The sequence below is a fragment of the Gallinula chloropus genome (genome assembly GCF_964237585.1).
Source record: "Gallinula chloropus genome assembly, chromosome: 2".
In the NCBI taxonomy this organism is placed as follows: Eukaryota; Metazoa; Chordata; class Aves; order Gruiformes; family Rallidae; genus Gallinula; species Gallinula chloropus.
The window spans coordinates 112,575,650-112,601,638 of NC_140086.1; the positions used below are offsets into that span (position 1 = coordinate 112,575,650).

The window sequence follows — 25,989 nt, forward strand, 5'->3', positions numbered from 1 at the left end:
GCTCCCTGGAGATAAGCAAGCAGGTTTTATGATGCGAGAGGGGACGAGGAGTCCTGAAATGAAGCAGTGGGGGTGGGGGGGAAGAGGGGGTTGGATAAAATGTTAAAGAACATTTGGAGTTGCCGTTTCCCACACGGATGGCACTGAGAAATGTATCCCAGCCAAGCGATTCCAGCAATGCCTCGGGCCGTATCCTAGAAAAAGGGAGGGTGGAGAGGGAGCCCTGTGCCCTATGTGTGACTTTCACTGACCCTTCGTGACTCCAGCCCCAGGGGGTGTTTTTCAGAGCTGCATCAGCAAGCCGTCTCTGCCCCATGGCTTGGGATCTCCAACTAGCCTGTTGTAGTTTTGCGTGGCTGGGTTCTGGTGGAGGAGTTGGGCTGCAGGGGTGGCTTCTGCAAGAAGCAGCCAGAAGCTCTCTGCAGGCCCCCAGAGAGCAAGCACCAGCTGGATCAAGGCCAGAGTCATTGACCAAGGCTGAGCCCATCAGCAACAGTCGTAGCACCTCTGGGAATCACATTTGGGAGAAAAAACTCACAAGCAGCTACTTTTTGCCACCAGAGAAGGGAGTGGGATGGTCTAAGAAACTGTGCAGGCACCAAGGCTGGTGAAGGGGGTAGGAGGAGGTGCAGAGGCAATGCTATCAGAAGAGAGTAACACGCTCACTTGACTCCAAGCAACACCAGAACTCTCGCCTCTGTCATTCTTTCATTTATCTTTAAAAGTTGTATAAAATGCCTTTATAACTGGAAAAACCTCCCCATTCCACCAGATCAATGCTGACCAGGTTCCTGTATAGGAATAACACAGAAGTAGCAAGACAGAGATCCATGGCAAAGCACCCAAACCGGACTGCTAGGAAAGGCTAACATCATGAACTGTGTAGTGACATGAACTCGTGTGTCTTGCTTTCCATAACCTTTATTACAGAACTTCAATATCATGACTTAGTAACCACCCTCTTCACAGTGAAAAAAAACCCAAAACAACCAAACAACCAAATCCAGAAGATTTACAAAAGTGACACTTCAAAATTTGAGACATTTTTACAAAGGAAGAAGGGCAGATCTGAGGCTGGAGACAGAAGCCGACAGCTTCACCCATTGCTACATTACTGCTTTGATAATGAGCACTTCAGGACTCCCAGTGTCACACAAGGCAAACCTATTTCTAGAATAACAAAGAACAGGAGGTTAATGGCACCTACCGCTTTGGAGGAAGCGTGGTGCAAGCCTCCAGGCAAAGCCAAAAGGTCTGCAGTAGTGTTGAGGGCTGCAGGGCAGTAAAGGGGTCTGCTGGCTGTTGGACGAAGGGCTGTAGGCCTGGTACTTTGAGGTAAAGCAGGGTGACCAGCACAGCCTTCTGGCTTCAAGGACACAGGATGTACGTACACATAGACTGTAAGACATTACTACTGGGGGAGAGGGAGGAAAAGCACTTTGCTTATGAAGAAATCACCAGAGAAAGGAAAGGAATTCTCTCCTCTAAGGGAAAATAAAATAAAATTTAAAAGAAAATCCGTTCAAAATTGTCCCTTTGATAGAGGACCAGCTCTTTCCCATCCCTCTGGATCAGCGAAGTGAGCCAGGTTCTCCCCGTGGTGAGGCTCAAGCGATTTCTGCCTGATTTATTCCAGGGACAGCTTTTCTGCAGGTCTTTGGCTCGACCTCAGCCATGTGTGGCTTTCTTGCTGCTTCTGGTGAAGGAGCCGAAGGCTGGAGGAGGTTGGGTGTGTGACTGCAAAGGGTTCCTGTGAGGCTGCCATGCTGCCGCCTCTACTCCGTGCGGCCCTAAAACATGGTCAAACTAGGTGGGCTGAAGAGGGGAGAGAGAGACAATTTGATTTTGGCATGCAGAGCCCGAAAGGCTTTCAGACAGCCAACAGGGCTGACGATACCAAAAGAACCTGAAGGCTGCTGCAAGCAGTTCTGGGTCCCTGCCTTGAAAATAACCAAATTTAGTAAACTTATGCTTGTCAAGTGTGTTTTCTTGTTTTGGAAGCAGCCAGCTGCTGCAAACACACCTGCCATGCTATCTAAAAGACAGCTTTCTTTTTCCCAGATTATTCCAAAACCCCCAGACCTTTGAGGGAACTCAGAGCTTTTCCTCCAGATTAAAAAAAAGTGTTCTAAAACTTCACCATAATGGCTGGTGATGTCCTGGGCATGAAATATGTTGGGAGGGCTTTATTGAAGAACAGGGTAAGTGGGGTAGGAGGGTACAGGGCTCAGGTCATGGCAAATATGGTGTGAAGGAAAACTTGCCTCCATCTACTTGCCTGATCCAACTCTGCAGTGGGCCAAGGTAGAAGGGGAAGAAACAGCTGAAACCCTGTCTGAGCCTCTCGCGTGTCCCTGCCCAGCTGCGTCCTGGGAGTTCAGAGGAGCCCTGGTACAAAATGCCATCTACTGAAACAAACTCTCCGTCAGCATACTTAGAGGTGCAAAACTCCATTTACCTCGGGAATTCCCATAATACTTTGGAATCAGAAAATGCAGCTTATGCAGTAAGTCCTCCTGCATGGCCTGAGCCAGTCCTCCTGTGTCCCACCTGCCCAGCCATGCCTTATGAGAAGGTTCTGGATGTAGCACCAGCAGTTAAAACAGAGGTAAGGTTGCTTCAGAGGGGGGCAGCACTTCTGCTGGAACACAGGAATAGGGCACTTGTGAGTCATCTTTTCCTCCCATTTACATCTTGTTTCTGCAGTGAGCTCCATGAGCCAAAGCTTGGAGGTACTGCCCAAAAAGTGACTTGACCCTCTCGTAGGCTCAGGTGACCCAGGGAAATGGGTGATTCCTGCTGTGCTGAATCATGTCCCCATCTTCCTGAATTTATTTAAAGCATGTCAAGTCATGAAATCACAGTTCTGCCCGATCCTCCTTCCAAAACGGTGCCGTGTTGAACTTCCCAGGTGTCCTACGCTCATCTTCCGAGGAGGGAGACCCTTTCCAGAATTCAGCATCTTGAAACATCTACTTATACAGAGATGTGGAAGTGTAACTTTTTGAGGGGATGAGGGGGATAACTTTTGCTACCTGCTTACAGTCATTAAAACCACAATACCCTTTTCTTTCTTTCTTTTTTTTAAAAAAAACATGTCTCCCACTAAAACCCACCAACCCCCCTACCAAGCCCTTCACAGAGCTTCGATCCTACAGCACAAAGACCTGCTTCTGTGCACTTTGTTCGTAGGCTTTCTTTCTCCATTGCAACAGTGACCACATGGGAAAGAGTTACGCGGAGAGCGATGTAGCATCATCTACAGCGGTCCTGTCGCTGCGGCGTGTGAAAGCTCTGGCCAAAGACAGGGCGATCACAAGCCAGCTAAGGGGAGGGGGAAATCTCTCCTCTTTCTCCTTGCTTCTGCCTCTAAACCTGGATGGGCCAAGGTGATGCCTTGCAGAAGACTGTCCCAAGTACTATGCCACAAAGCAGGTGATTAGGCAGGTCACTGCAGAGGAATTCCTAAGCCAGGTTTTTAAAACCACACAAACCCTTTAAAAAAAAAACCCAGTCAGTTTACAACCACGACACAAAATGAATGAAAAGGAACTTTTTTTCTTAATTCCATGGATTCTGGCCACCCTTCCCTCCCACCCCACCCCTGGGAAGTCCATTTTTGCAAGCTCGGGGAAGTCCAGGTGTACATCCTCGGTTGCGCAGAGTAAGCGAATGGTGGGCTGATACTCTTAACTGATGAGGTCCTGGAGCTCCTCATCAGTCAGCTCATTGACTTCCATGATCTTTTCCAAGTGCTCCATGTATCGGGCATGGTCTTGCAGGAAGTGCGGTACCCTCATGTTCTCGATCACAGCTAATCCCTTCAGGCGATCCACGTCCTCGTACGAGATCTGTAAGGAAGGACAGATGTAGAAAGATGTGGAACTGTTGGAGAGGGTTCAGAGGAGCCACAAAGATGATTAGAGGACTGGAGCACCTCCCCTACGAAGAGAGGCTGAGGGAGCTGGGCTTGCCTAGCCTAGAGAAGAGAAGGCTGTGGGGGGACCTCATTGCAGCCTTCCAGTACCTGAAGGGAACAGACAAACAGGAGGGGAATCAACTTTTTAAAAGGGTGGACAATGTCAGGACAAGGGGGAATGGATTAAAGCTAAAGGAGGGAAGGTTTAGATTAGATATTAGGGGGAACTTCTTACAGAGAGTGTGGTGAGGTGCTGGAACAGGCTGCCCAGAGAGGTGGTGGATGCCCTATCCCTGGAGGTGTTCAAGGCCAGGTTGGATGGGGCCCTGGGCAACCTTGTGTGGATCCAGGCCTGGAGGTTTGTGGCTCTGCCACCAACGTTCCATAGGTTGGAACTCTATGATCCCTGACCATTCTAAGATTCTATGACAAGGGTTAATTTAGTGCTACAGTCCTGTTACTTCTCTGCTGTGGGTCTAAATTATCTCTTATAGATGCGAAAAGATTCAGAGCAGGGGGATTTAAAAGCTTGTGAGAATCCTTTGAGTATCTGTGTGCCCTGGTGGGAGATGCATTTAAAAAAAAAAAAAAAGGAGAGTCTAGCAAATGCTTCCATACTTCCCAATTCTGCTTTTGACTCAGTCAGTGAAGGGGCTTGCAGGAACATGAATGACCTACAGCAGCTTCAGGAACAGAGAGGGAAAGGATGGAGCTTCTGTGAGTCTTGGAGTCTCTTTCTCAAAGAGCCAGCTGACCTGAACTCTGATGTTTTCCTTTCCACTAGCAAAGGTGCTTATGCAAAGCTAAACTGAAGTGCACCTCTAGTAACTAACTGCAGCATGGGCAGCCCTTACACATCCCATTAAGGTTTTTTTTCCATTCAGTAGGTGTGACATGTTCAAACTTTTTTTCCTGGGCTACTACTTTTTCCAGGGCTGAGATTCTTCTCCACAGGCTTATGATGCCATGAGCTAGGCCTTCAAGTCTGGTGCTCACAGTAGCTTGTGGTGCTGTGAATGATGGTCCAGGAAGAGTGAAAGCTTCAGGCTATGCAATAGCTACACCAGCTGCCCGGCAAGCACAGAGCTGGACTCCTTGGGCAGCTCTCCAGCACGATGAAATCTATGTGGCTCCCGCTTTGTCTGCAAGCTGCGTGTCCTGGGCACCCTACAGGCAGAGGCATATGTACTGGCAAAGCCCACCAGCCTGGCAGTGCTTGCAAACTGGCATGTCCCTTTTCCTCACTGCAGGCCTGTGCCAGGTGGCTCGAGAGCAGAGCCTGCTCCTTCTGACCTTTCCACCCCGTGCTGCTCTTGAGGAGCAGAGGGCTGCGCGGCCAGGGTTCCCTGGAAGCAGCCTGCACTCTTAGCAGGTGATGGTTTCTGTTGGGAAGAGATTAAAGCGAGCAGGAATGATTCACCTGTGTGCCAGAAGCACAGAAGGTCTCTCTGGAAAGAGGAAAGTGCAATCCAGATTGCTAAACCTGATCCACAGGGCCAGAGACAGGTCCTATCTTGTTGATGGTAATGAGCAGAAAGTCAGCAAAGAGAATGAATTTGCACCTGAGTAGGCACGTGTGCTTTCCCAGCTGCAATGCCAAGAGGCATCCTTATTAAAGAAAGGGGCATACCCCCATATGTGGGCTTACTCGAGTCACTTCTGAGCTAGTTAAAGGTGTCCCTGTTCACTGCAGGGGGTTGGACTAGATGGCCTTTAAAGGTCCCTTCTGACCTAAGGCATTCTGAGATACTGCTGTCTGAAGATGGTGCAGCATCGCACCTGATTGATGCCTTTAGAAGGAGGAACAGAGGAGTGTAGGAAATCACACCATCTCCTCTCTGTGCTGGAGACATGGCACCAAGTGGAATTCAAGACTGACCTTCCCTGTTGCCCCAGCTTGAAATTCTACCTCCATCCCTCCAAAACAAAGGAAAGAAAAAGGACTCTTTCCTCCTCATATTTATTTTTAGTTAGTTAGTTATTATTATCCAGGGAGTCCTGTTACTGCTGCAGCCAAGAAGCATGTCTCTGTGATCTGAGGAATGGGATGTATTTCCCCAGTCCTTGCAATTACTAAAAAAGCCCCAACCTGATAAAAGTTGACACCTCCAGGAGATCAAAGGCACAATCTCATCCTGCTGTGGCAACAGGTTCTCTTCCTTATCATGTGTAATTAAAATCATTTAGTCAGCAAGAAAGACTGAGACTAAGCCAGGCTTACTTAGGCTCTCTGTAATGTGCTCATGTTCCTGGGGAAAACAATGATAGGTGATGTTCTGTTGCTTTTTAAAAGCCCTGGTAATTAAGCTATACCAAAGTGCACCCAAATATCTGCATTCTATTTTTACTATTATCACATGAATGTTTGGCAGTGCTGCCCCAGTCCAGGCTTTCCTGCACAGTTTTAAAAACAGCTCCTTGTAAAAAGCACTTTTTCTCTGGCTTCCAGCTCCTTCCTTAGGCGTTTCCAGGTGTGTGGAATGGCTCGCCTGTGTTCTGCTTCCACGAGCTGCTCTCTTCTACACCCCAAATAGCGTCAGCTGCCTCCATCAGCCAGGTCTCCAGCGCTCAGACAAGCACAGAAGCCACAGAAACTTCAGCGTGGTGCTGTCTTGAACGCAGTCGCATGAGAAAGCGGTGACACAACTGAGTTAACTACCTGCTAAAGCACAGAGTGATTTGCTGTCAGCAGCACAGTCAGACTGCTTTCATTCCCTATTATATTCCTTCCTTTTCTGATTCGCAGTGAGAATATGCCCAAGGTAGGCATGCTGAGAAAGATGAACTCACTTGTTACAACACTGAGAATCTTCAACAGGCAATGCAAATGTTCCCACTAAATGCGGGGTGTTTAATTCCCTTGCTTTTTCTTCTAGCCTGGAAGAGACACCAGCTGAGGTTAATACTTCTTTTGGAACAACCTGCTCCTCCTATGCCACCCTAAGCAAACAAACAAATCGGCCTTCAGGGTGGTGATAAACTCGTATTAAGCACAAGCAAGATGTTACTGCAAGTGTCATACTTCTCTACACTCACAGAAACTGTTATTTCCTGAAAGTATGTGGAGACCCACTGAAGGGTTACCAGGAGTATTAAGGGCCTGGAGCATCTCTCCTACAAGGAAAGGCTGAGTGAGCTGTGGCTGTTCATTCTGGGAAAGGCTCAGGGGGATCTTACCAGTGTGCATAAACACTTGATGGGAAGGAACGACAAGCTGGGCTCTTCTCAGCAGCGCCCACCAAGTCCCATCCGAGTACAAATGACTTTTGTACCGTGAGGGTGGTAAAGCTCAGGCAAGAGGCTGCCCAGAGAGGTTGTGGAGTCTCCAACAGTGGAGATATTCAAATCCCAACGGGACACGGCTTTGGGAAACCTGCTCTAGCTGACACTGCTTAAGCTTGGGGGTTGGTCCCTGCAGATCTCAACCGATCTGCGACGCCGAGAGCAGAAGCTGCTCTTAAGACACAAGTTTCCAGTTTGACTGCAGAAGACCTGTGCAGCAAAAACATTTTGAGTAGACCTGAAGACCCCTTGATTTTAGAAGTGGCAAAGCTGAGCACTTCTAAATGCTGCTGGAATTAAATTGCCTTGCCCATGGATTACAGTGGAATCTGTAATTATATGAGGAATGACTTCTTATGCTTTTTGAAGTGGCTTGACAATCCTTCAGACTCCCTGAAGGGAGAAAGAGATAAAGCAGCATGGGAACAGTATGTGTTTGGCAGTTTAGCAGGCAGAAGCTGTGTGGAGTCAAGCAGGCTTAAAGCAAAAGGAAGTTTCAGAGATTAAAGTTGCAGGGACTTAAATTTGACCGTGCAATTTTATTTTCGGAGCTTCCTAACTTGGTTCAGTTACCTAAATAGCTCTGCTCACCAGTATGGATGTTTCAGACACCAGAGGCAAAGCTTCTTAAATGTGGAACAAGACCCTCTGCTGTAATACGCCACCTCCCTTTATGAACTGGGAAATGCAGCAATCCAAGGATTTGGTCCAGGAAGTATGACAAAGATTCCTCACCTCTTAGCATGATTTTGAGAACAAAACAAGGGATGGCAGTTAGAGTGGACGTAAATATGTTCTGTGAGTGTAGAAACATGATGATGTCTTCGGGGGGGGGGGAACCTCACTGATTTTTGAAGATCAGCAGAGGCATCAGTGAAAGAAATTTGAGATGAAAACCTGTTTGTGGTGGAAGCAGATGCATTAGCATCAAATGGTAAATTTTCCTTTTGCTAGGACCACCACCTTACCTAGCAGCTGTCCCACTTTCCCAAGGCAGTTGGCACTTGCAAGCCAGGCAAGAACCCAGTAAAAAGAGGAAAATCTGAGAACTGGGACCATAAAATCGGAATCTGATAAATAAAGAACGAGGAAAAGCTGGTAGAAACTTCTAGGACCCTGAAACACTTGTAACTCGCACTGTGCAATACAAGGTGCTGTACAGAGGAGAGATTTCTAAAACAAAGTGAACACGAGCACAGCGACTCGTAGCTCTTTACAGCCAGACTGGGGCAGAAAGAGTCGGCTCACCTTTCCCAGGGCTGTCAGAAGATGGAAATCAATGGACTCCCTGTATCTCAGGATGCGGAGGATGCCATCCAAGTACACCTGATCCTTATTGAAACAGCCTAAAAGAGAGTCAAGACACATTGCATGCTCTTAGGGTTGGTTCAAGGCAATTTCTTGGAAGCCATTATGAGCAGAACCATTTTATTTTTAAATAGATTATTTATGTCCCCAAACCTTCTCAAAAGCTCACTAGAAGGCAAAATGCCCTAGCTAGAGAAAGCAATCAAACACACAAGACGGTGAATGCAGCAGCATTCCAGCTCCTGTAACAAACAAGAAAGGAGGTCAAACCATGAGTAGGAACCCCATGATTTTGCAATTTACATTCCCACCTCCAACAAAGAAATCCATTACGGACTGTCCTGGTTTCGGCAGGGATGGAGTTAATTTCTTTCTAGCAGGGGATGGAATGCAGTGCTTGGGAGTTAGGATGGGAGCAGTGCTGATAACACATGGATGTTTCTGGTTGTTGCCAAGCAATCAAGGAATTTTCAGTGGTTCATATTTCCCTGCTAATGAGAAGGGAGGGGACACAGCCAGGACAGGTGAACTGAACTGGCCAGAGCAGGCAGTCCATGGCAATTACGTCATGCTCAGCATAAAAGGGGGCTGGTGGGGGAGGAGTAGGCAGCTCCAGGATGCAGTTTTAGGGATGGTCTGGTTTGGGGACGGCTCTGAGCTATACAGCCTGAGTTGTGCAGTTTGGTGAGAAACTGCATTGTGTCTCACCAGTTTCATATATTTTGCTACAAAATCCTGTTATTATTATTGTATCTATCTTTCTGTTATCCCAGTAAACTATCCTTATCCCAACCCCTGAGCTTTTGGTTCCTTGGGTTTTCTTCTCCTTCCCTTTCCTTCCTCCCTCGACTCCCCTCCCCAACTCCCTTTTAAAGAACAAGTGGCTGTGTGGTGCTCAGCTCCCAGCTGTGTTTCTCAGCCACCACACTGACCCAGTTTGAAAATCGCACAGCTGTGTATCTTCAGCCTTGCTTTCAACAGCAGAACCCCTGCTGCCCTGCTTCAGAAAGTGCAGAGTCCCCTTTCTCCTCTTTTGCAAAGGTTTTATAGTGTGGCATGGTGAAGGAGCTCTGTCCATGTTTTGAAAACCTCCCTGAAGCACGAAAACAGAGAAGAGAAACGGGGAACCCACCTGGCTGTGATGTGTCGGTCCACCCTCTCTTGGCTCGAACACAGTAATCCCACCTGGTGTTGGGGTCCTTGACAAATTTCCCCACATCCTGGAAAAGCTGGCTGAAGGACATCTGGCTGGCCTGATACACCGTGTAGTAGAGCAGGGCAGCTCTCCAAAGAAAAGGGTCTTTGCGGAACAGGACGCTGTGGATGCTCGCTAGCCCCTCTTCCGTAGGGTTGATGGGTTTTAACCCATGTTTCCTACGGCCGTTCCAGTTGCACCAAGGCTGGCTGTTGTTGTTAAAACCACGAAAATAGTGTGTTCCTGAAAAGAAAGGAATATGGGACTTGGAACAACAGCATATAATGATTAGAAAAAACTATAAAAGGATGGGAAGAGATGCCCATTTCAGAACTCTGAACTGGCAGGACTGGGCACCGGGAAAAGTGCTGGCTTCAGCCTTGTCGACAACAGGGAATTTTTGTCTGAGGTAGACACACCCCTGATACAGTTGTTCACCTGCAGACTGACAGTAGGATTCCCAAAAATGCCAAAGGGATACCAACCTCAGCGGGGACTTGAGTTCCCAAATGCACAATAAGAAGTTTTCCTAAGTGTCCTACGTGCTGAATGCCTCTAGCATAGGCTAGGTAGGCATCATCGCGGGCAGAAGGGAGGAGGATCAAAGTAAGGAGGCAGAAACGCTGCCTCTGGAAGGTGACTGAACAGAGCGGAGCTGTTGCAGCCTTGGAAGAGGCGATGTCCCCCTGTGGTGTGAGGGACAGTGGTTGAAGGCAATCGCAGGGCATGTTCTCCAGCTGAAACCCAGGTGGTAGCTCAGTTCACCGCGGTTCGATGTGCTTAACTCAGAAACCGTCACTGAAGGGATCTGAGAAGTTTTCCACAGGACCGAGCCTACCTCGTGTAATGCAAAACCAAGGCAGCCTCACACAGGTTTACACTTCAGTGGGTAAGCGCCTCACACCTAAAGCACGCCCACACTGGCGAGCAGCGCAGCGTAACGGAGGCGGATTTGTGAAGTAAAGCGGTTGGTGCTGAGGGGGAACGGTGGCACTCTCTCTTTTTTTTTACTTCTGGTAAGTTCTAAGTTGCTCTCATGAGCAAAACATCCCCGAGCAGTGACAGCACAGAAGGCATGCCCTGAAGCTTAGCCTCTGGGCTAGCATCATCTGGAAGGATTATACTTTGCCTGCTCCAAGATTCCTTTGGCATGTGAATCCCAGTGCAGAAAGTGGGACTTAGGTTGTAGACTCACTTCAAAAGCTCGCTCCTGATCTGACCTAAAATGATAATTTATGTGATCTCTAGTAATCTGTGTGACCTGTCCTAGGGAGCCTGCTCTGGCAGGGGGGTTGGACTCGATCTCTGGAGGTCCCTTCCAACCCCTAAAATTCTGTGAATCTGTGAAAATTCTGTGGATCTGTAATCCTCAAACTGATTATCTCCCTTCTACTGAGTGGTACAGTGCTAAAGAGGTTTCTCCTTCCCAGATAGGTTTCTCCCTCCTTTTAGCACAACTACAGTTCTTTAGACAGGGACGTCCCCGCCTTTCTGTGTACGTACAGCCCCTGGCCCATCATTGCAAGAGAAGTAAGAATGCATGCAAGTACTCCCCTTTCCCCAAAGAACTGATGTCATCCATGCTCATACCGATCTCATGTCTCAGCATCCCTTCCAGCCAGTGCTCTCGCGCAGTGGAGATGTTGATAGTGAGTGTGGGGCGGCCATTCACCACTGTCATTGAGGCTCGAGAAAGCAGGTCCTCCGTGAGATGGACCACGATCTAAGGATGAGAGAGTTCAGGTAGCAAAGAGCCGCCTTCTCACTCCTGTTCCTGCTTCTTCCTTTGGCCCCCTCAGTACTATACCTACCAGTTGCATATATATATCTACATACACACACACTTAACTCTCTGAAACTCTTTTAGTTGCAATTCTAAAGCCACATCAATGAGAAGGGTGAGCACTGTGTACTTTGTTTCCTGATAACGTGATGCAGACTTGAAATACTACTAAAATACTGGTATTGTTTTGGTTACTTTTATACAGGAATAAAGTTTTTGTTCTCCTGGTTTCTTCTAGAAAATTAGTAATCATAACAAAAACTGCCAGAGAAGGAAGTTAATGCATATTGATATATTTTGTTATTTGAGTTTAAAAAGACTTTTTAAACAAGTGACTGAGAGGGAGAGGGGAACTCTTGTTGAAGATTAAGTACCTTTCCCTCCTCATATCTAAAGGAATTCCCCATAGTACTGCTCAGAAGAGTGCAAAGGAGTGTATTTACAAGAGAGACTTTATAATCATTATTATGAGTACTATTATTATTATTATTATTATTATTATTAATACTATTATTATCATCATCATCAAAGTTAACAAAAAAGTCCCCAGGGATCAAAGGTGTTAACATGACGGTACCATAAAAATCCTATTGATGATGCAGGAAAAGATATGTAAATCCTAAAGCATTTAAGGCCTGGGTGCCGCTTTGCTTTATTAATGCCTCTTACAGTGGAAAGCATTTTCACAGCATTTTAAACCATACTAAGCATAAAGCATTAACCATGTTTTTGCAGAAAAAGTAGAGTATTTCATTAAGAAGGACATGGGATGTTTGCTGAGGTTGTAGGATACTGTTCCCATGACAGAGAAAGACAAAAATCATGGGTTTTTTTTTCTTCTTGCTCTAAACTGTAGTTTTATAACCTCACTCCTAGAAAGTCAGGGACAATCTGGCATCAGTGTCACATTATAGTCTCCCTTTTGGGTGTGAGGAGTTTATCAGTTTCCCCTAATAATATTTACAATATTTATAATGTTTACAATTAAACCCAGTTTCTAGAAAACTAATTTTTGTCTATTAATCACCCAATCCAGATGCTTCTCGCCCACTGCCAGCAATCTCAGCCAAACCTTGGACTGTGTCAGCTGGTGTTTTCATTTGGAATAATTCTTAATAATAATTCCCTTTTTATACATTCAATTTCACCTGACGCTTCCAAGCAATTCAGTGTGACTCAGTCATACTGGACTTTCCAAATCCTGAATATAGGAAATGGGGGTTTTTTGCATAGAACTCTCAAAAATGTGATGGTTAAAGTAAAGAAAAACCAGCACTCAAACCAACTCAACATGTCAACATCTTTCAGACAGTTTTATTCACTTATCTCACTTTCATTTGTGCTGCTTCTCATAAATCTGTCTCTTGGCCTGCTGCTTATTTTTCTTGGCCTTTTCTTAACTCTCTTTCCTTTGGTATAAATTATTTGATCCAAGAGAACGGGTGGCAGAACTGATGAATAAATGGCAATGTGCTAGTCTCCAAGTAGCTGAGAAAATGGAGGGAAGGAAGGGTGTTGTTCTCCCAAAAGTGGTGAATTTAAGAACGAGCATATATGAACCAGGAAACAGGCTCAAAGAGATGGCTCAAGCATTCACAAGGAATGTGCACAATTTCAATTGTTCAAAAATCAGACAAGGCACAGCCATGGGAAAAATATGATGTAAGGAATATTCTTGTTGATTTGGAAGAAAGGCCTCTTGAATGGTATCTCAGGGCAACCCATGTGTCATTTCTAAGATCAATTTAAATGTTCCTTCCCTGATCCAACATGTCACTTACCTCACCAAGGCAGCCTTCTTTCACCATGTATTTCCTGACGTGATTCCAGATGCGACTTTTGGTCAGCAAGCTGCCTCCAGTGGCCTGTTCAAATTTTTCATAGCTTCCATACTTCTGCAGCGTCCGCTCCATAATGTTAATGGACTGCACAACACAAAAGCACAGCACACATGAAGGCAGCAGTAAGACCCTGTAGATTCAGGCTGACATACTCTGTAATCAATCTCTGACATACATCAATGCCCAAAGTACTGAAAAAAAGATTCTGATCAACTCAGTTTGGACCCACACACATCAGTATGACAAAGATGGTTATCAGTCAAGTGAAATAATACCTGTTTGCTCTTTAATTTTGGGAATGTTGTACAACTGCCTTGTAAATCAGACTTAACAGGTCATGAGGACATTAACAGTTTAAGTTGTCAGCATGTTTCTTTTTATCTCATTTTCTCTTGGAGCACTACATCCAGCTCTGGAGCCCCCAATATAAAAAGGGCATGGACCTGTTGGAGTGAGTCCAGAGGAGGGCCATGAAGATGACCAGAGGGCTGGAGCATCTCTCCTATGAAGACAGGCTGCAAGAGTTGAGCTTCTTCAGCCTGGAGAAGAGAAGGCTCCAGGGAGACCTTACTGCAGCCTTCCAGTACCTGAAGGGACCTACAGAAAAGTTGGAGAGGGACTGTTTTCAAAGGCTTGTAGTTACAGGACAAGGGGTAATTAATTTAAACTGAAAGAGGGCAGATTTAGATTAAATATAAGGATGAGGGTGGTGAGGCCCTGGCACAGGTTTCCCAGAGAAGCTGTGGTTGCCCCCTCCCTGGTAGTGTTCAAGGCCAGGTTGGATGGGGCTTTGGGCAGCCTGGTGTAGTGGAGGGTGTCCCTGCTTATGGCTGGGGGTTTCAACTAGATATCTTTGTGGTCCCTTCCAACCCAAACCATTCTGTGATTCTACAGATTAAAGTCCTGGAGCTCCTTGATGAGAGAAATATCAGTTACCTGAACACCTACACTTGTTTTTTCTTTCTCTGCCTCTAATACTTCTTGTTAATTTTGAAGGGTGTTGTGGTCAGATCTGCATTTATTTTTCAAAAATGAAGAAAGCAGCATAATTTACTACCTTAGGACAAAGATTTTAAAAAAGCATTAGCCTAAAGGAAACTTGTTTTGGGGGGTTATGCAATCTGGGAGAAAAGAATCTTCCTACTGTATCTCACTGCTGTAATCTTTATTCCTGCTGCACCTGAGTCTCCACAGTAAAGTTTTATTTACATGAGAGAAGAGACATATGTTGGAGACCATTAACAGTGAATTGGAAAACAAAGTATAAACAGAAATCTGTTGCAAACATCACCCTGTGGGTATTCTCAGAGTTATACCACATTTTCCTCAGCCATGGCCCATCAGCACTGTGATACGGTCTTCAAGAAACTTCTCCAAAATGCCAGGCTCACCATAAAGCCACCTAGGGTCGTGACATGAACCCTGTCTCCTCTTGCCTCCTCCTGTGTGGCCAAAACTCCCTAGCCGCCATGGTAACTCCAGCAGGAGTTTCGGCCTTGACAGGGACTTGCACTGGACCCACTGGGGGCCCGGTGATATGTGGCTGGTTCCCAGGATCTGGCCCCTTTGGGCAGCTGTGCCCCTGCATTTGCTGAAGCAAGCAGGAAGAAGCCAATGTCATGAAGAAAGGCACCAATGAGGAACACGTTATCATTTAGTTTTTTTCCCTCCATGTTTCCTTTATAAGATCGGGCATCAGCATATCTGAAGAGAGGTATGGTAAGTACAGGAATGCTGTGCCACCCCTTCAGCCACCACAAAAAAATTTGGCTTAGCCTGTCCCTGCTGCAGTACGGCTCCATCTTCTGTGTTACGCAGCCTCCCTCAGCACCAAAACGGGTAACTCCCAGCAGGATCAACAGGCCCCTGGCTCGGTGGTTTGCAGAGAGAATAAATCCCTCTGCTCCAAAAGACAAGAAGCGATGGGGCTGCTGCAGGAAATCTGTGACATCCTTCTGCAGTTTAAAAGCCAATCATGGGTTTTTTGAGACAAATGTATCAGAAATAGAGGACTCGCCCTCACCTGGTGCAAAATGGGTGGCTCTGGCATCATTCTGTCTACCCACCTACTGTAGATACTTAACAGAGGTTCAGCACTTTTATTTTTACACTTAGGCCCATTAGCCTATTGCATGGAGATATGAGTAAGGACAACTACACATTTGTGTTGGAGATCTAACAAGGCAAATGGGATTTTGGATCCCAGTAACTACTCCATATATTAGGTCTTGTGTGGATACATAGGTGTGGCAGGGCCTAAAAGAGACTGAGGGAGCTTGTTCAGCCTAGAGAAGGCTGCGGGGTGGACCTCATTGCAGCCTTCCAGTACCTGAAGGGAACATACAAACAGGAGAGGAATCAACTTTTTAAAAGGGTGGACAATGGCAGGACAAGGGGGAATGGACTAAAGCTAAAGGGGGGAAGGTTTAGATTAGATATTAGGGGGAAATGCTTTACAGAGGGAGTGGTGAGGTGCTGGAATGGGCTGCCCAGAGAGGTGGTGGACACCCCATCCCTAGAGGTGTTCCAGGCCAGGTTGGATGGGGCCCTGGGCAACCTTGTGTAGATCCAGGTCTGGAGGCTGGTGGCCTGGCCTGTGGCAGGGGGTTGGAACTCTATGATCCTTGGGGTCCTTTCCAACCCAGACTATTCTATGATTCTAAAAGATGATAAGAAAAGATTAGAGAGGTCTTCCCATGTCAGTCAACAAGACGGTTTTTTTCCTTGTGATCCGTTGAGTCTTAATATCACTTGTCATTTTAAAATTACCCCAGATAAATGAAGCAAAGTTGGTGCCTAAGTACCAAAAGCAGGAATAAATGAATCCTTCACTCAAGGCCTAATGTTTCTGGGGACTGACAACAATTGCTCCTAGCAAAATTAGAATCAAGGGCTAGATGTAAAGAGCAAATGAGAGTAAAATGTACTACTTGAATATATTTTCCCAGAAGATTTTTTTTCCTCTTTCAAAAATTATATATGAATTTTTAACTTTCCAAACATTGGCTTTTTAATAAGTTTCTCAGTGTCTGCAAATTCTGAGGCATTTCCCTGCCTTACAAAATATTCTTGGTTAAAGAAGCAACCTAAAAATTCCTGCCCCAGGAAGTTTATTCTCAGCCAGCAGTCTGAGTAATTTATGATAACAGTTCTTTGGTTTCCTTTGCTGGGTGTCAGATCCTCAAGATGCTTATGTTACCTACCAGTTGTTTGGTGTATCTGGTTTCTCGGAACAATTAATTAATTTTATTTGCTCACTCTGAAATAGTTTCTGAATTAACCTTCTGGCATGAAATGTCTTCGCAATTTGTTGATATTAAATTTCAATTAAGTCTCTTAGATAAAACACACTAAGTACCCACTTAAATTCTTGGAGGCTTAAGTTTCTATGAATATGCATCAGTGATTTCCATTCCTAAAGAGACTTGCTGCCCAGCAGCACTACATTTTCTCTCCTGAACCTCTTCCTTTTCTCCCCATCTCTTCCTGTGGCCAATTCTATCTCTCAGTAATACATTCTGGGGAGAAAAAAAAAAGTAATTATTATTAATAGCATTTTGTAAAAAAGCCCAGAGTGAGACAAAGAATTAAGATACAACATGGCTTGCCAGAGAACCACAATAGCAGCTATGCTATATGTTGTCCCCTGAACCTTTACTTTCTGAGATAGGTCTTTCTGTGTTCAAACTTATGGTTACACAGAATGACAATTCCCTTCAGAAGTCTTCAATAATGACATTTAAAACACTGCAGATCTTGTGGGTGCAAAGGTTTGGCTTTAAATGCTCTAAAAGTTATTTACTGCATTAACTGATGCAGAGATTAATGTTATTTTCAAATCCACCAGGATTTGATCCTTTCCTTTTTAAGGGTTTTTAAGGCAGCTTTCAGAAAGCATCTAGTATTCTGGCTACCTCTCCCTAATACTAAAGCAAACAAGACCAGGATATTGGCTCAAATTTTGGTAGAGGTCCATCCATTAAGCTGAATAGTTGGTAGGCCCCAGGCATGGTATTGATGTAGGCAAATCAGCACCTCTCTCAGGCAGCACTCGCCCATAGCCAAAGGATCATGCGGCTGTGGGGTTCCCAGCAGAAGTGGGAAAAAGGCCACTACATATTTTCTTGGCTAGGAAATTACTAACTGCTCACCACTGTCACCTCCCCCCTTGACTCTCTCTCAAGCAAATCAGAATTGATAATTCTTTCCAAGCAGGCAGGCGTGACTTTGGAAGCACTGAAACAACAGGGAGAGCTGTCACTCTCTCTCTCACACACACACACACACATCCTACCACTGCACAAATCTCTAGGAAGCGGCAGATTGCCCCACCACTGAGATGGGCCCCATTCCCCAGTGTTTTGACACTTCTTGCCACAACCACCCCAACTGAAGGAAAAAACCTTGGGGCTTTTCTGTATCCCAGGGGCACTGAATGGAGCCCCTCACTTGGGCTTCTCCACCTGACTCTGAGGTGACTCAAAGTCAGGCGTTGCAAGAACTTGCTGGTAAAGGGCAAAATCAAGATTCCAGCATCCAACTCTGAGGTTATTTTCCAGCCTCTGGGCCAGCAGAAAGCAAGGTACTGATACTGTCACAGTTCCTAACACCAAACTGTAAAATCCTCAGCAACAGGTGAAAATATGAAAGAAGCACTATGTGGCTGTGTGAGGTTACTGGCTAGGAGTAGTAACTCCTGGTTTTTCAATTGTTGTTTAGAAGGTCTGGTTTAATCCCTCTTCTTGCTACCAAAAAGGAACAAAAGAAGCAGTGGTCCCAAGACAAGTCCCCTTGCACAGCAAGCTCTGGTGATGCTCAAGAAAGTAACAACACAGAAGCACCAACAAGAGCAAGACAAGGTTCTGTTTAACTGACAGGTCTAGGAGGTGGTGGCTTCTTTAAACAAATTATTAACAGTCGGGTAGGTCTCTGCCTCCTGAGTCACCTGCATGCAGCAACCCAGCTTAGTTACTTGAGAGTGATTTGAGATACATGTACTGACAAGACATGCTTGTGAACTGTTTGAGAGCAACCAAGTTAGAAAATGGGCTCAGTGACCTCAGAGTCAGACCCCTGTGTTCAGTCAGTTCATCCTACATTCAGAAGCAGCTCTGCTACAAAAGGGTAGCAGTCTCTGTGAGATCTGAGACAGACAAGGCTTGTAGGACCATCCCTTTTCTCACCAAGTAGGGGATGCAGCTTCCCTGCTTCCCCCTCAGGTAATGCTAAGCTGTACCAAGTGGAGCTTGTTAGTTTGATTAAGTTATAAAACAGTGGCTGCCCTCCTTTTTGGGTCAAACGGGAAGAAGGGAGAGAGGTAAGAGTGGATTTTTGAGGCTAGTCTATGCAGGTTGTAGCATTTTGAATTTTATTCAGTGCTTACAGTGATTTTTCTTTTGTGTGCTTGTTCTTAGTGTGATAAGGAGAATGTTTAAATAATGTACAGCTAGTAGTAGTATTTATTATGAAAATTTTTACAAATGCCTTGTAAAAAATTGGAAATTAATACTCATATGTTTTGCATGAGACTGTGTTATGAAATAAATTGATGCTCCTTGTGAAGCATTACCAGAAGTGATCCGCAGTCTCTTCTAGCGTAAGAGAGAAGTTTGTATATGACACAGAGAACATATGCTGCTTTGAAGGTATGTTTTGTGTTACATATTAACACATCTTATCTATAAATTTTTGTTTAGGAAGGAATTTGTTACTAGTGGAGGATGAGGGGTTTTACTGGCTGTGAAGAGCATTTAACTGTGATGTGTTATTGAATCTTCAATGTGTCTAAGGTGTGGTATCACCTGGATATTGCAAGGGACCATTGAATATCACGTTGTTTAGCCTTCTACCTCCACCTAGCTATTTCTTCCAGCATCTGATAAGCTTGCTAACTCTAGACTTCTTAAGTTATTTACTTACAAGGCGCAGGACACAAATACTTATAAGGTAGCACAACTGACTTGTTTGTTAACTCGAAGCTGGTATATTTTTATGAGCACAAGGGAAAAGGACACACGACTCTTTCAGGGTGGGGATTAGCTACTCAACAAAATGATGGTGTTGTTTGGGGTTATTTTAAACTCTTCTGTGTATAAAAATAGATTTCCTGTCTTCGAGTATGGTTCAAAGGAATAGGTCTTAACACACGGGTTGCTTGAACTTGTAACCTCCCTGCTGATACTGGTTCAGCAAATTGCAGCTGTTAAGTCATCTGCTCTGCAAACACAGGGGACAATTACTTCTAGCTAAATATTGCCACCTCGAGAATCTTTGCAGAAACAACAAAGCTTAACAATGAAGGACAGGTAGTCTGAGCTAGGAGGAGTGCTAGTAAGAAAACTTTCATAGCAGTGAGAGCACATGCTTGCTGCACTGACCTTGAAGCACAGCAAGATAATTAATTTCTGTAATATTAGATGTGCCAATCAGTGAGAAAAGCTGCAAGTCCACATACTATTTTTGGTTCTCCAGTTCTCTTCCCTCCAAGCACATATTGTGTGACTCATGTAATAACCTTATTATGAAGAAAACAAGATAAAGTATAAATAAACAGAGCACAGTATGAGAAGAGAGATGTTAAGGACACTTTTTCGAATTTATTAATAACTTTAAAATGTTTACTCTCTGCCTGTGAAAAGGCAATTGATAAAGGTGTGGGGCTGTGCCTAAGGTTTAAAGTCTTTGCTCTGACTAAGGGCCTGGGGGTGAAGTGGGTGCTCATGGGCCTGTGTGTTCCCCGTTGCTGTGGTGATGGTTTACAAATTCTTTAGTGTTCTTTGCCTTAAAAAAAAGAGGCAGGCTGTGATTCACTTTTCAAATATGTTGCAGTAATGCTGTATTAACTGATTCCACAGACATGTAGAAAGGGCATTATGAAAACACAACCTGTTTTAGTGTCCTAGCAGGCTATGCACAACTGTGGGTAAAAATATTTTTGAAATTATTCAAAATCCTCTAAAATTCCAAAATGTCAGGTTTTGAGCTCATTTCACTGAAGCATCCTAAAAGCTCCCTATGAAACTGGTGAGTCCTGTCAGTAAAAAGCTGGTTTTACAGAGAGATTAGTCCTGGAAGACCGAGCAAGTGTAAGTTTCTGTTCACAGAAAGCAAAGCTTCCTGAAATAAATGCAGCAACAAATGACAGCCAAAAATGTTTCAAAAGACAAAATAGAATTTATCCTTGTTGCAGGAAAAAAAGGATGACTAAACACAGCTGCATTTTTACTGCCAGCTCTTTTTGCAACTGAAACGATCTTTCCTGAGCGTAATGCTTCCTGTAAGATACCTACATGTTTCTTCTGACAAATAAAATCTGCGTTGGGGGTAGGGCGGAGGGAGGAGTCGTCAGAGGAGATAGCACTGAGGAAAAGCCAGTGCTCATTCAGTACTGTCTGATTAAAACTTTGATCAATGCTGCTTTTTCTGGACAGTAAATTTGCATGAAATGAAATTCAAATTTGCATGGAGATGAAATTTTCTGAAGCTACTGGTAGTTAAAAAGGAGGGAGTGCCACCTGCTGGGGTTGGAGTTGGGTGAAAGCTGCTGCTTTTTTTTTTTTTTGGTTGTTTATAGGAAGCACAAAATATTGTTCAGTGTTTTTAAGAGCTGAACTTTGAAGACATGCTTTCCCTGTTAAGAACTTCTGTAACGTAAACTAAATCTTACAAAACAATTTACGTCCTTCTTAGCAAGTTTCAGAAATATCCCACTTCACTGAACGTTAAATCCTCCTGCTCTACACTGCGCTGGTGCGGCCTCACCTTCAGCACCGTGTGCAGTTTTGGGCGCCACAGCATGAGAGGGACACACAACTATTGGAGAGTGTCCAGAGGATGGCAGTGAGGATGGTGAAGGGTCTGGAGCAGAAGACTTATGAGGAGACACTGAAGTACTTTTGCTTTGTTGAGCCTGGAGAGAAGGAGGTTGAGGGGAGACCTCATTGTGGTCTACAGCTTCCCGATGAGGGGAGCAAAGGGGCAGGTGCCCATCTCCTCGCTTTGGTGACTAGTGATAGAACCCAAGGGAACTGTATGAGGTTTAGGTTGGATATTAGGGAGAGGCTCTTTACTGAGAGCATGGCTGGGCCCTGGAACAGGCTTCCCAGGGAAGGGGTTACAGCATTCAGCTTGACTGAGTTCAAGAAGCGTCTGGACAATGCCCATAGTCACATGCTCTGACTTGGCTGGTCCTGTGTGGAGCCAGGAGTTGGACCCAATGATCCCCATGGGTCCCTTCCAGCTGAGGATATTCTGTGATTCTACATTTTTTTATAAAGTTGTCACAAAGCATGGGAAGATAAAGGCCTTACATGTAAAGGGAAAAAGGTAGAGTTACAAATACAAATAATATTGAAATCAATCATTACTAAAATATTAATTTTTCATAAAACATTAATATTTGGGTGTTGTTTTTTTATTACAAGAAGTGGAAATTAATGACAAGCCTGCTCCATGAAATTATCATGCATAAAATGATCATTAAGGCTGTGCTACCTCATACTGAAAGGGGTAATTTGTATTAAATTAATCTTGGCAAATTAGTTATTGATGATTTGCTGTAATCTATGATTAATGTTGCTACCATTACTATAAAGGAAAACTTACTAAGAGGCTCTAGTTGAGTAGTTTTATCTGTTGCCATTATGATTTAGTTGGTTGTTTAGAAGTACAGAAGCTGATTTCAAGAACAGAACAGCTGTTCTCTGTTCTTATAAAGGGAAAAAATATTCTTCATGAAACCCCAGCTACTGAAGTTTTTTAAATATCCAGGTGTTTTTAATATTAAAGTGCAGACCAAACTTTACAGTATAATGACTTAATGGGTAACAAAACTTATGTGCATTATTGGATTTGAATAACAAATAAAAAGTCAGACCCTTCACAAGCCAAGGGTCAGTTATTAAAAGCATGGTACTTTAACTCATGTATCCATTTCATCTGGAATTTAAGGTAGTTTTAAGTGAAATACAAGTATCACAAGTGAAACTTGTGGAATGGCAGCATCTTTTCCCAAGTTAAGTATCACCTGAAACATAGACTCCTCTATAAAAGCTGTCAGAGAGGCAGATTTTTCTAAGCAATTTTAAAGTTGTGAAAGCAGGAAGAGGATGGTTTCTGGTATCATATAAATAAGCGCTGGTTTTTGTCACTCAGGTCAAAGTTGAAAGCAAAGGTTTTGTTATTCTTGGGTTTTTGTTTGGTTGGGTTTTGTAAACTTGAAGCCAGGGTAGTTAGAATGGGAATAACTGCAGGTATGTTGCCAGTGTGCCTGTGTATTATGAGGGAAGGAAAAAAAAAAGGGGGGTTTCTCTGGAATGGAATTTGTCTGCTGCTTGATTGAGTCTATTGTACATGTAAATATCCTTTCAAAGTTGATTAAAACTAGGAACATCAACATATGCTTATCCAGAAACCATGACCTTAAGCAATTGTTATCTCCTCCCATTGCTTGTGTCACCAAGAGGATTGGCAGGATTTCTACATTGCTTTTATTCCTCTGCTTAGTAAAGCCTTTTTAGGCATTGTATTTGTCCCATACGGGACTCTGCTTGTATTGCCTAAAATGCTTTCTTGCCTAAAATGCTTTCTTGCCTTAAATGGCTTTACATGAAATACAATTTATAAGGAATTGTGCTTTTATTCTATAGAATCCTGGAAATATTAGGAAGGCTTTCAGTTTTTTAATCAGAAACATTTTCTTTCAGTTCTGCTGTTGTATTCTCACCTTTGATGCATTTTTTTTTCAAACAGCAGGGGAGGATGATAAAGAGAAATAACTTGCCAAATACCACCTTAACAGATGTAGGAGAAAATAATCAGTGAAAAAGGGGGGGGGAGGAAGCTACCATACCTGCTTAAGAAATCGGTCAGATGCATGGCTGTGCTTAGCTAACACGTTTGGCAGAGCAGGGTTTTCATATTCAAATTGAGGGTTGTATGTGAAATCTGACTTGAAGAACTTCACCTTCTCCTTCTCCACGTTGGAAGGCTTGATTGCAGTCAGCAAGCAGAGTTTTTGGCCTGAGACATCTCCGCCTTTTCCACGGCTTTTTGGGGACTGGGATTGCTTCGGCTTTGTTAGATTCGAGTGCCTCTTAGTTCTACTCCTGGGTCGGGCTGGCAGTCCCGTGCTGCTCCCTGCAACTGGAACACCGCTAGCAAACTTCATGCTGGTCGACACTGGGGTGGTGACGATGACGGGGGGCTGTCTGTCTGGGCGGTACCACCCGCTGCTGAGCAAGGGCAGCGGGACTTTGACTTTGCGGTGCTCGTGGCTTCGGGAGGTGGCAGAACACTTCGTGGGTTTTCTGTGTTTCCTGTGGTGAGCCGACGACTGCTTTTGAGCGTGGTGCTTCTTCTCTTTGCTCTGCAGGAGGACATTGTAGCTACTGGTTCCTGTTGTGAAAGTGTCCTTAAGGATCCCAGAAGGCGGGTTCTGGGGGTTGTTTTCATTATTGATGTTCAGCTTGTGTTGTTCTGGACTCAGGACTGATTTTCTGGCAAGCTCTGTCTTAGGCCAGTGAAGCTTTTCTGCATAGGGGAGGAAAAAAAAAAAAAAACAATTGAGGATGGATTTGGTTGTTTCATACAGCAATACTAATCTTAAAGACTCAAAACTGCAGCATAAATTAAATACAGGAGTTGTCTTAACTGCACTCACACCCTGTTAATCTTGAATTCTAGACATATGGAGAATTGTGTGCATCTATAACTTTAGAACAATTAGATTGGGACACTGGCATCTCCAAGCACAAGTGTACTGTTTGCAGCTAAGAACCAACTTACTTGTATCAAAAAAAGCGTGGGCAGGAGGTCTAGGGAGGTGATTGTGCCCCTGTACTCTGCATTGGTGAGGCTGCACATCAAGTGCTGTGTCCACTTCTGGGCTCCTCACCATAAGAAGGACATTGAGGTCCTCGAGCAAGCCCAGAGAAGGGCAACCAGACTGGTGAAGGGGCTGGAGGAAAAATCATATGAGGAGCAGCTGAGGGAGCTGGGGATGTTTAGCCTGGAGAAGAGGAGGCTGTACCTTATCACCACCTACAACTACCTGAAAGGAGGCTGTAGAGGGGTAGAAGATGTTCTCTTCAGCCAAGTGACAGGAGATAGGACAAGGGGAAATGGCACAAAGCTGCGCCAGTGCAAGTTCAGATTAGATGTTAGGAAAAAAATTTTCACTGAAAGAGTTGTCAGGGCCTGCAACAGGCTGCCCAGGGAGGGGATTGAGTCCCTATCCCAGGATATGTTCAAAAAAAGGGTAGATGAGGTACTTAGGGATCTGGTTTAGCATAGGACAGGAACGGTTGGACTCGATCCTTAAGGTCTTTTCCAACCTTGTGATTCTGACCTTTCTGCTCCGAGGACTCCTGCTTCCCTGCAAATGATACGTGATCAGCCTGCACTTCCCTAACTTGTTTAAAACAAGCCTCTGTGCAGGGCTTTACAAACACTTACTGTTACACATTTTTCATTTTGATGAAAAAACAGATTGATCTTTATCATGCAAGGAAGACTTCTTTGTGTGTGGATAAAGAATAAAAATATAGGAGTCCACGAGCAGTATTTACAGTGCAGTCCCAGAGGGATCTGTGCTGTGATACAAGCAGTCTGGTCTGGTCTCATCTGCAAAATCTGATTCACAGAATTTACTCTCAAAAAGGATGAGCATGTTCAGTGGCTGGCCAATTGCAGCAATTTACAAGATCATACAAATAGTATTAGAAGTTTAAAAGACTTTAGTTTCACATATTCCTTCCTAACACAGGCAGTAAGCTGTATTTAAAGAGGAGAGAGAAGAGAGAGCTGGTTACAAACACACCACTGAGAGCCCTTAAGGTGACACTGTCATTTACCATGTCAAAGTAAATCTATTTCACCTATGAATAAATTTCATCTATTCCAAGTTGTTCTCCAATAACAGCTGGTTTTAAGATAACACCTGAGAAGATATATTGTGAACTGAACTGAATCCATGAAGCAAATAAGGTTCCTGTAGCAAAGGAACCCTCCTTTCCTGCTCTGACCCCTGGTATAGCCGCCTGGGGCAGAGCAGCTGCATGGAAGTGTCATTGAGGATTAAAGCTGCATTTAACGTTTGTGCCGGCTTGCTAGAACCGGTGATGAGAGGTCACTCACTACTTGTCCCCTTCTCTTGCCAGGTTCACCTGAGTGCATTAGCTGAACCAAAAGTAAAGGTGCATATCAATCCTGCCATGGAGAAATGCACTTAAAACAAAAGGATTTGTGGAACAGGAGATGAGGCTGGAGCTTGATTAAAGCCTGCAAAAGGGATTTGAGCTTCAGCCCACAGTTATACATAGCTGAGCTGTAATTACTTTACACACAGTAATTATACTCTGAAAGGAACGTTAGCTAGAGATCACAAAAATGCCTCCAAAAGGGGGGAGGGAGAATTAGATGATAGTTTAATTCCAGCTTTATTTTTACAGTAAAATGAGGTTTTGCTCCCAACATAAGCACCATCACAATGCATTTCATGCTGCTGGACCTCCTGTCAGTTCCACATCGATCTGTGTTCCTCATCTCCTAAAGATGCTGTTCTAAAAAGCAGAAAGGCAAAGGTCCTATTTATGTGAATGTGTAACAGGAGATCTGCAGCCCAGGTATTCCCTCCACTGGAGAGAGAGAGAGAGGTAGCAGC

The 25,989-nt window shown here is 44.5% G+C and overlaps 1 protein-coding gene across 1 annotated transcript; it reads right to left on the reverse strand.

The window, feature by feature from the left end:
* Nucleotides 1-3,607: 3,607 nt before the first annotated feature.
* MATCAP2 (microtubule associated tyrosine carboxypeptidase 2) lies at nucleotides 3,608-23,611 on the reverse strand. Its single transcript, XM_084279967.1, has 6 exons — nucleotides 23,179-23,611; nucleotides 13,269-13,412; nucleotides 11,295-11,427; nucleotides 9,642-9,947; nucleotides 8,450-8,547; nucleotides 3,608-3,851 (listed from the first exon to the last, which is right to left on the reverse strand). Exons 1-6 carry the CDS (start codon nucleotides 23,494-23,496, stop codon nucleotides 3,690-3,692), a joined length of 1,161 nt encoding a protein of 386 aa, XP_084136093.1. The 5' UTR covers nucleotides 23,497-23,611; the 3' UTR covers nucleotides 3,608-3,689.
* Nucleotides 23,612-25,989: the final 2,378 nt, after the last annotated feature.